The sequence below is a fragment of the Bison bison genome, unplaced genomic scaffold, assembly GCF_000754665.1.
Source record: "Bison bison bison isolate TAMUID 2011002044 unplaced genomic scaffold, Bison_UMD1.0 scf7180017864255, whole genome shotgun sequence".
NCBI lineage: Eukaryota > Metazoa > Chordata > Mammalia > Artiodactyla > Bovidae > Bison > Bison bison.
This window is the reverse complement of record NW_011494827.1, coordinates 2,538,400-2,547,954: the sequence shown is the minus strand read 5'-3', so window position 1 is coordinate 2,547,954 and position 9,555 is coordinate 2,538,400. Positions and strand designations below refer to the sequence as shown.

Genomic DNA, 9,555 nt, shown 5'->3' with positions numbered 1-9,555 from the left:
AGAGGGCCAGGGAGAAGGGCCAGCTTGAGCTTTGAAAGGAGAAGGAGCACAGAGACAGAGAGAGCCTGCAAGCTCCCAACCTCCCCATGCCTCTTCATCCACAACATGACCCGGGACTAGTGGCTGACAGCCAACTCCTCAGCATGCTATCCCCTCTTCCAGAAAGGCTTCCAGGATTCTCTAGGAGCCCCCAAATCATCAGAGCAGTTTCTCCTCTGGGCAGAGTCCATCAGGGCCAAGGCCTCACTCCCTGGCAAGGACATCCTGGAAGCAACACATCTGTTCTCTCACCTCCAGCACAGAGTCAGGGTTCAGTGGTCATTTACTGATGAAAAGTTGAGAAGATGACCCAGGACAGCCTTGCAGCCCAGGGTGGGGGTAGGGATCTGCTATGTGTGAGCAGAGTGCTCTCTGTGGTCAGGCACTGGGCAGCAACTTTATAGCCCCAACAGCTTAATATCTAAACAACCCTATGGGCAGACCTACATATCCCCATTGTACAGACCAGTAGCCCAGGGCTCTGAGTCAGATTGCCAGGAGCCGTGTGCCACCCTGCTCCAGGGTTCAGTGTCCTGTTCACACAGCAGGGAGAAGTGGAGTTGGGATGAGCTGCTGAGCTAAGCTGAGCTTTATGCGCTGCACCGTGAGTATCACACATGTCATCCAGGGGAGAAGGGGTCAGCCATGTCCACGACCGTGACATTCATGTGTTCTTTCCACACGAAAGATAAAGGGCTCCTGCTTTGTCCCAGGGGCTGATACAGATGAGAACAGAATGGAGCCTGTTGAAGCCTGTAGTCTAGTGGGTGAAGAGAGTGTTAACTAAAAAAAAAATTAATACACGATTGTGCTCATCAGTAAATGCTATGGAGGAGGTGGTGGAAGGTCCATGGAAGGTGTCTCAGAGTGGGGAGAAGGAAAGAATAGCAACCTGCCCAACAGAAAGTGGAGGAAGATGCTTCCCAGTATAGAGAACAGCACGTGCAAAGGGCCTGAGGCTGCAAAGGGCTTGACCTTGTAAAGAGGTTGTGGCCATGCAACCGCACTGTCGGGTAGAAGTCACCTTCCAGGTGGAGTAGGCACAACAGACAGAAAACAGTGGGAAAGGTTCGTCATGATGGTGGGCAGTGCTTCCAGCAGCTTCTGGTTGAAATGGAGCAGAAGAGGGTGTGGGAAATGCCCAAAAGGCAGGTAGGGCAAGTCCTGGAGGGTCTGAGATGCACGCTGAGGGCCAGCCACCTGGAGGGCAGACGCTGGGAGTGATGGAGGGTTGAAAGCAAGAGGATGCTGGGTCCACCCTGATGTGGGGACATTCTTGGCACTGGGGGTAGCCAAGGGGAGTCTGCCCATCAAGGGAACTGTGAGTCCCCAGGCTGGTCACTCGCCCTAGAGAACAGAGAACACTGATGTCTCAAGGATGAAATGGAAATGGTGCCAGTGTGCTCATCTCACGAACTCCCACGCAGCACAAAGAAGAGTCGGGCTGTTCTTTCTCTAGATCATCCAGAGCAGGTCACGCTTCACACGCTCATGTGCAGCTACGGCCCAGGGCAAGACAGGGCCACAGGCCAGCACCCACGTGTAACGCAGGGAACAAGCTGGCCTTGCTGTGGGGAGGGTGCTAGCACCCTGTGTTTTTCTCATGGTCCTTGGGTTCAATGTGGATTTTGTGGTGCATTTCATTGGATTCACCAAAACATGTGACATCAACTCTTTTGCTTGACAACAGTTCGCTACCTGCAAGCAGATGGGAGGGAGGTGAGGGGTATATGTGTACTTATGGTTGATTAGTGTTGAAGTTTGACAAAAAACAATAAAATTTTGTAAAGCAATTATCCTTCAATTAAAAAATAAATTATTTTTTAAAAAAACAAACAAACAAAAAAAGAATGTGCAACCTCAAGTAGTCTCTTCTGGGCAGGGCATGGCAGAGCCTGTTCTAGAAAGAGCTACTCCTATGCCATAGTTTGTCCCCAAAGGGAAATGTCACCCCCTTAGTGAAGTACAGAGAGCCTCTGAGGCCGTTGTAAAAGCTGCCCCTACCCCAACCCTCCCCAAGGATCTTGTAGCCTCAGAGCTGTGAGAAAATACATGTCTGCTGTTTAAGCCCCCTCTGTGTTACCTGTTGTGACAGCCAAGTAGAGTAAATGCCAGCCAGAAAGGACTTAACAGCAGGAGGCAGGCTAATAGGCTGCAGAGATGCTCTGAAGCTGGTCAGTGTTGGTCCACATGCGTGAAGAAGAGATGCCAGCTCTACAGGGCGGACGGAGGGGGAAGGGGTTAAAGACGCAGAGATGTAGGAAGGGGCTGCAGTGAAGGTGGTGGGTGAGCTCAGTGTTCCCCAGGAGACCCGGGACCCTTGGTCTACCAGGCACTGACATCCTCAACAAGCTCAGAGTGGGGGCTGCCCCTATAGGCTGGGGCTAATGGGAGACAAGCCTCTGCAGAATGGTCTTCCTGGTGGCACTGCCAGTAACGTGATGTGGAAAGGAGAGGCCAGGTGCCTGCATGTAGCTGTCAGAAGCAAGGTCAGTGCAATTATTGTGACAAACTTCAAGGTCAAAATGGCAGCAAGACCCATTTCTGACCATGGGGATGGTTACAAGGAAACGGGATACCTAAGGGCAAAACAGATGGACAGATGACATGGGTGACCGTCAGCATGTCCTCTGAGAAGCAATTGAGGGTCAATGGTTTAGAAGGCCAAAGGCAGACTTCTACTGAAAGTCCCAACCGCTTTCTAGGTTCCAGAGTAGACGTATGTGCATCCTTGGTCGTTTAGTCATGTCCAACTCTGAGACCCCATAGGCTGTAGTGCACAAGGCTCCTCTGTTCTTGGGAGTCTCCAGGCAAGAATACTGGAGTGGGTTGCCATTCCCTTCTCCAGGGTATCTTCCTGACTCAGGGATTGAACCTGGGTCTCCTGCATTACAGGCGGATTCTTTACCTGTTGGTGGTCTGAGCCACCAGGGAAGCCCACCAGACCAAAGCCAGTTTTCAAATCCAAAATCCATTGACTGGAGGAGAGACCATGTGTGTCCCTGGGAGGAAGGACTCTGTAAGACCCCGAGAAGGGCATATGGTGATGACTTCCCAGCCTTTCTCTAGGTGCTTATTCACACACAGGACTGGACACCTGGGTGAGGGCAATACTGATTTATATTTAGAGGACTGTGGCTTAACTACAGTAAAGCACTATCATCATGCGAGTCTCCGGGGTGAAGAATTCAGGAGCAGCTTAGCTGGGAATTTCTGGCTCCTGGCCTTTCATGTGGTTGAGGTCAAGACAGTTGGGAGTCCTGGAGCTGGAGCTGTCCTGGAAGATTGGCAGCTGACCCTCCTGGCTGGGGACACAGTTCTGTCTGTGGGCAGGATGCCTCAGCAGATCCCTATGTGGCCACTCCACAGGCTGCTTGAATGTGCCGTGACTTTGCTGCTGGATTTGTCCAGAGTGAGTCTCAAAGAGAGGACATAGTGACACTAGGCAAGGCATACATTTTAGTGAGGAGATGTGACGGGGGACACATGACCATGGGGTCTCTGCTCCCACTGTGAGCCCAGTTTCCAGAAGCTGCAGGCCTGAGTGAGGAATGGAGTGGCCAGGTGAATGTTCCGGTGAGCCAGAGCCTGGAGACGGCACCTGTGACTCTGGGGCGCCGTCCTCTAGGAGGCATGTACACCCCAAATCCGTGGCCAGGGCACAGGGTCCCCAGTGGGTAGAATATGTGAGATGGAAACAGGAGGGCCTCATGTATCATCAGTCCCAGCGACCTACTTGGGAACTGGACTCTCACACGCACGACTCTGGACTCGGCATCCAAAGGTTTGGCATCCAAAGGAGGGATGTATCCACCAGGTGGATACATCCACCACCACCTACTGGTGGCCCTGGTACCTTTGCACTGCTTGTGCCAAGAGACCAGCAGATGAGGGAGGGGAAGGGCCAGCAGTCTAGTGGAGATCACTGATGGAGACCACAGGAAGAGGTAGGTCAGGCGGGCTGAACACAGGGAGGCAGGGAAGGCTCAGATGGTAACAGATGTGTGCGTCTCTGGCCGTCTTTTCCTGATGGGGAAGGTGAACGGACAGGTGAGTGCTGTGACTCAGGAAGGCATGCTGACCAAGGGTCAGGCCCCTCGGGAACGAGGCTCTGGGTATCCCCCACCAGGTCAGCCATCATTTCCAGCCCAGGTGCTTGCTGGAGGTGAGAGGCATGGATGGGTGGTAGATGGGTAGGTGGGGGTATGAGTATCAGATACAACCCTGAGCGAGCTGCAACAAGAACAGCTAATGCACAGGCCTGGAGGAAAGGACAAGAACGGACACGTGTGTGACACATGCAGTCAGGTGGGGCTGGAGCAGCGGGGCCGGCCTGCCTCTCCCTCTCGAAGGGCTCTCAGGGCTTCTCTACATCTCCTTCCCTCGTGGCCTGGTTTGGGCTTCCTCACAGCATGGCAGCCCCGCCTCCACACGTGAGTGCCCCAGGGACCAAGGCAACGTCTGCCTTGCCACTTCTGACAGCCTCCAAGTCACACAGGGCATCTTATCCACATTCTGTTGGTTACTAGTGAGTCACACGCCCACCAGCTACAAAGGGAGAAGAAACTAGACCCTGTTCTCAACAGGAGGAAAGTCAAGGTCAAATCATGTCAGATGTGAGCCAAGGAAGGGAGATGGGACAGAGAGGATGAAGACTTGCTTGGAGACCATATTCTCCAGTTGTATTTGATGAATGGGTGGACAAGGCGGCCAGAAGGGAGAATGAGTCTTAGCTCTGATCATGATAGAAAATGCCAATAAGACGTTTGGATCTCAGGCAGAAGAGCCCACTGCATGGATCCCTGGCCCCCAGGTCAGGGGGAACAGAGACAGTCCTAAGCAGCACTCTGGCCCCTGCAGTTTGCACCTTTGTGATCAGCCATCCTCCAGGAAGGAGTCCCTGAGGTTGTCACCTCCTGTGCATTCTGTCACCGACCCCCGGCTCCTCTATGGCCATCCCATCTTATGGATGGGATGCTGAGACCCTGAGAGATTAGGCATATTGCCAAGGGCACTATTGGTGATCCAGATCTAATTCTGAAAGTTTTAAGCAGTCTTGTTCCTCTGTTTCTACTATCTTAGGTAAATCAGATACAATTTGGGAAACCCAGCTTTCCTCCTTAAAACGGAGGTAACAATCCCTTTTGCAAGGCCCCCAGTGGGAACAACAATCAGGGCGGGATTCTGGTGGTGGCCCTTACTCAGTGTTGAGTTTTGCAGGACAGAGGGCTTGGGGTAGGGAGGGGCTGGGATGCCTCGTGGGAAAGGCTGCCAGTGGTCCAAGGCAGAAGGTTACACATTGGAGTGACAGGAACTATGGCCAGAAAGAGGGAATCTGAAAGGGAGGTGGCATCTGGAATCTGGCTTAAAGTTGGAAAGGGAGGGACAGGAGATTGGAGGTGGGGTGGAGTGCTGAAAGGCAGTCAGCCAGTGCCAGCCGCATCACCTGGGCCCCTGCATCCCATTCCTCCCCGATCCCTCCCCCAAGGGGCGGAGAGCTGAGGCCGCCCATTGCTAAACCAGAGGTCTTTGAAACTGCCAGACTCAGCCCCAGTCCGCAGGCCTCTAGGATGGGGTCAGTGCTCACGCAGCTGCTGTTACTGTGGCTTCTGGGAACCCAGCCTGAGGCCACGATCAGGGTCTTCGTGGTACCCCTCAGTCACCTGGATGTGGGCTGGCTGCATACCGTCCAGGTAGGTGCCTGGTGCCACTCCCCTTGCCACCTCTGAAGCTGTAGCTTCCTTCTCCATTCAGGATCCTGTGCTGGGTTTGCAGCCTGGGGTCAAACTAGAGTATCTGGAATCAGCCTGGATTCAAGTCCTGACCTGCTACAGACTGGCTGAGTAGCAGACTTTGCGCTGGTCACTTCCTGTCTCTGAACCTCACTTTCCTGATGTGTGCTGCTGCTGTTGCTGCTAAGTTGCTTCAGTTGTGTCCGACTCTGTGCGACCCCATAGACGGCAGCCCACCAGGCTCCCCCGTCCCTGGGATTCTCCAGGCAAGAGCACTGGGGTGGGTTGCCATTTCCTTCTCCAATGCATGAAAGTGAAAAGTGAAAGTGAAGTCTCTCAGTCGTGTTCGACTCTTAGCGACCCCATGGACTGCAGCCTATCAGGCTCCTCCATCCATGGGGTTTTCCAGGCAAGAGTACTGAAGCGGGGGTTGCAAAGGTTAGATGGAGTGTGCACAGCCATGTGTCAGGCCACGGTCACGTTCCTCGTCCAGGGGACCCTCTCTGTGCCCTGATGTCCACTTCTGATGGGAGGTAGGGGGTCTTCACACTGGCTGTTCCCCCTGCCCCAAAGGCTTTCCTCCCAGAGGCCTGCAAGACCCAGTCTCTCTCCTCCTCCTGGTTGTTCCTTAAAAGTACTTTCTTGGTGAGGTCTTCCTGACGTCCCTATCTATTCCCCTATTCCATTTCCCCAGTCCTTCCGTTGAGAACATTGAGAGCATTTTCTAGGCCCAATATATAAGCACTCTCTTGCCTGGGAGGTCACATCAGTAAACCGAATCTTGGGTAGCTTTCTTGTCCCTGTAAATGTTCCAGAAAGTCTGTGGAGCAGTGAAATCCCAGTGGCCAAGTTAATCTCAAGAGTGAATCTTATTTCCCTGTACGTTTTGTCCAACAAGACGGAGTATGTGGCCCCAGCTAGGTTTTTCAGCTTTCCTCTTCCTTTTCCTTCCTTCCCCTTAGAGAATATTCTTTATCTTTTAAAACCTTTCTGCCACACACTCCATTCTGAATTCTGCTCAAGGAGACTGCTTAGGGAAGTATTAAATAAAGTAGGTGTGTTTCGCCTGTATTGTCTCCATTAATCAGTTTTTAAACACTTCCCTTTAGTACATTTTACTTACTGGCTTATTGAATGTCTGTTTTCCCCACAAGAGGCTCAGTTCCGTGGGGAAGAGGCTTCATCCATTGAATATGGCTATGGATGTATCCTCAAGCTGCCTCATGGATGGGATAGACACTCCATGAAAATTTGTTGAAGGAATGAATGAACGAGGGCAGAAAAAAAAAAAAAGATAAAAGATAAAAAGACTCTGATTTCTTTAGGTTTCTGGGGCAAGTGGTTGGGTATTATTACCTACCTCCTTGGGCTTTCCAGGCGGTGCTAGTGGTAAAGAACCCGCCTGCCAATTCAGGAGACATAAGAGACGTAGGTTCCATCCCTGGGTCAGGAAGATGACCTGGAGGAGGGCCTGGCAACCCACTCCAGTATTCTTGCCTAGAGAATCCCATGCACAGAGGAGTCTGGTGGGCTACAGTCCATGGAGTCACAAAGAGTCAGACACGACTGGAGTGACTTCCCATGCATGCATACACCAACCTCCTAGAGCTGTTTTTTGGAAGGAGAAAGTAAATACATGAATAAATGAACAAAATCGCTCTGTGACAGTGGATATAAGAGAGTAGCGCATTTTAAAGAGACAGGGGCAGCAAGAGCCTTGAGGCTGTGTTGAATCTGGTCCTGAGCCCATTGGGCAGCCTCTGTTGGGGGGGGGCACCCATAGGTGTGTGGAGTGCTGACTTGTGGGGAAGCATGATTGCCACTCCCAGTTTACAGAAGGGGAAACAGGCCTAGGGAGGATCGGGGCTGCTCAAGGTCACCAGAAATAGCCGCATGCCTGCTGACTCCCTACCCGGTACTCTCTGCATTCCTTTACCAGCATCTCCAGGCTGCACAGTGAGCCAGGCTGACCTAGATGGGAAGCAGGCGTGGCTCCATCCTGGGGCCTCCCTGCCTGGGGGGAGGCAGGTAGATCCACAGGGACAACCCGGGGGTCTGCTCCTCTCAGCTCCATCTCTCAGCACCCACACTCCTCATTCCAGCCCAAGGAAGCCCTTCTGAGTCCCTGGACCTCTCCCCTGGGGCCCCTGGGTTTGACTGGTCTATCCCACCATGGCAGCCCCAGGGCCACCTAGCATGTCCTTCTGGGAGGCTGTCCCTGACCCTGGGCCTGGCCAGCATGTCCCTCTGTCACAGTGCCATGATCTGTTTCCACATGTGTCTCCCCAGGAGAGCACCTTCCTTCCCATCAAGGAGTGCCTGCCCATGTCCTTCCCCCAGCGTACTGTGTATTGTGCCTCTGGCACAGAGTGGGCACAGAGGCTCCCTTGCTGGAACAGCAGTGAGAGCAGAGGGCAGGGCCCTGGGCAGATGGTGTGAGTGCCAGGGACCCCCTGACACTGTGGGTCCCTGGATTTTACTCCTTGGCCTCCGGGATTCCCGATGGAGCTGGTGTGATGGTGTCACCATTCCCCTTCCCCCTGGTCTAGGACAGCACGCAGGCTTATGTCACCAAAGTCTACACCTCGGTGGTGGAGGACCTGACCCGTAATAAGCAGCACAGGTTCATCATCGTGGACCAGGAGTTCTTCCGGCTGTGGTGGGATGGCATCGCGTCAGCCAAGCAGAAAGTCCAGGTAACGCTGCCCTCCAGGATGGTCCTCACCAGGGAACTGAGAGAGGAGTGGCCTGGGGGTCCCAGTGATGACCCTCCAGGAAGCTCCTGGGACAGTGCTCTCTGTGGCCAGGGCTGTGCTGTGTAAACCAGGAGGCCCTAAACTCTCTGGGGCTGCTCTCAGAGTTTAGATGAGAGTTGTGGTCAGCCCCATGCCCCGGAGATAGGTTTGTGTTTAATCCCGCCTTTCTGGCTACTCATTGCAGCTGTGGCAACCCCGCTGGCACTCAGCTGGCATGAACGGGGTCACCTCTGATGCTGGGCACTCCATGGGGGCCTGTGTCCACCCTCTCTTCCTTTATTTACATATCTGTGTGGCCCCCATGGGGATGGGAGCTGATCACCCAGCCAGGGGGTGCCACAGTCCCTGTGGTTTCAAGGCTGGAGGCAGATTGGCTTCACTCATCACAGGGAGTGAGAGGCCCCACTCCACGGAGGGCAGCCTGGGACCAGGTCCTGCTCCCCCACCTCCCTGGGTGATCACAGGTGGCTGGTGGCCTCTGTCAGCCGCATCTACAGTGGGAGTGACCTCCCTCCCCAGAGAGGCTGTACTCAGAGTACCTGCATGATGGAAGCACCTGGGATGCCTCTTTGGTGCTTGCTTGGTGCCCCCAGGCTTCACCTTTCTGCAGAACAGTCACTGATGGTGAGACCCAGAGGCCCAGAGTCTTGCTCAAGGTAGCAAAGCTCAGATGGTGAAAGAGGGTGTCCACCAGTTTGCCCCGCCACCCTGAGAGGGATGGGAACCTGCAGCCTGTGGAGCTGAGAGGCCAGTACACAGGCTCTCCCATATGCCAGGTTCTTGCCAGGATTTTGTACACATTATTGCATTGACTCCTTCCAACAGCCAGTATGGTTGGAATACTAACCATGCTGTACAGAGCTGGTCCAGGTTCAGAGAAGGCAGGCAACAGGCTCATGGTCACACAGCTTATACCAGCCAGGTGGGATTCTGGGTCAGGTATCCTGACTCGAAGCATAACTCTTTAGGGTCTCCAGTGGGCAGTCCTCACTCCTTTTCATGGATACCCCCAAATCAATTGTCTGTCT

General features: G+C 53.6%; 1 protein-coding gene across 1 annotated transcript in view; it reads left to right on the top strand.

Moving 5' to 3' along the window:
* Positions 1 to 4,068: 4,068 nt before the first annotated feature.
* Positions 4,069 to 9,555, top strand: part of LOC104994294 (epididymis-specific alpha-mannosidase-like) — a 47,661-nt gene continuing 42,174 nt past the window's right edge. The window contains exons 1-3 of the mRNA XM_010847801.1: positions 4,069 to 4,154; positions 5,528 to 5,732; positions 8,321 to 8,467. Coding sequence (XP_010846103.1) covers positions 4,069 to 4,154; positions 5,528 to 5,732; positions 8,321 to 8,467 — 438 coding nt within the window. The remainder of the gene's footprint in view (positions 4,155 to 5,527; positions 5,733 to 8,320; positions 8,468 to 9,555) is intronic.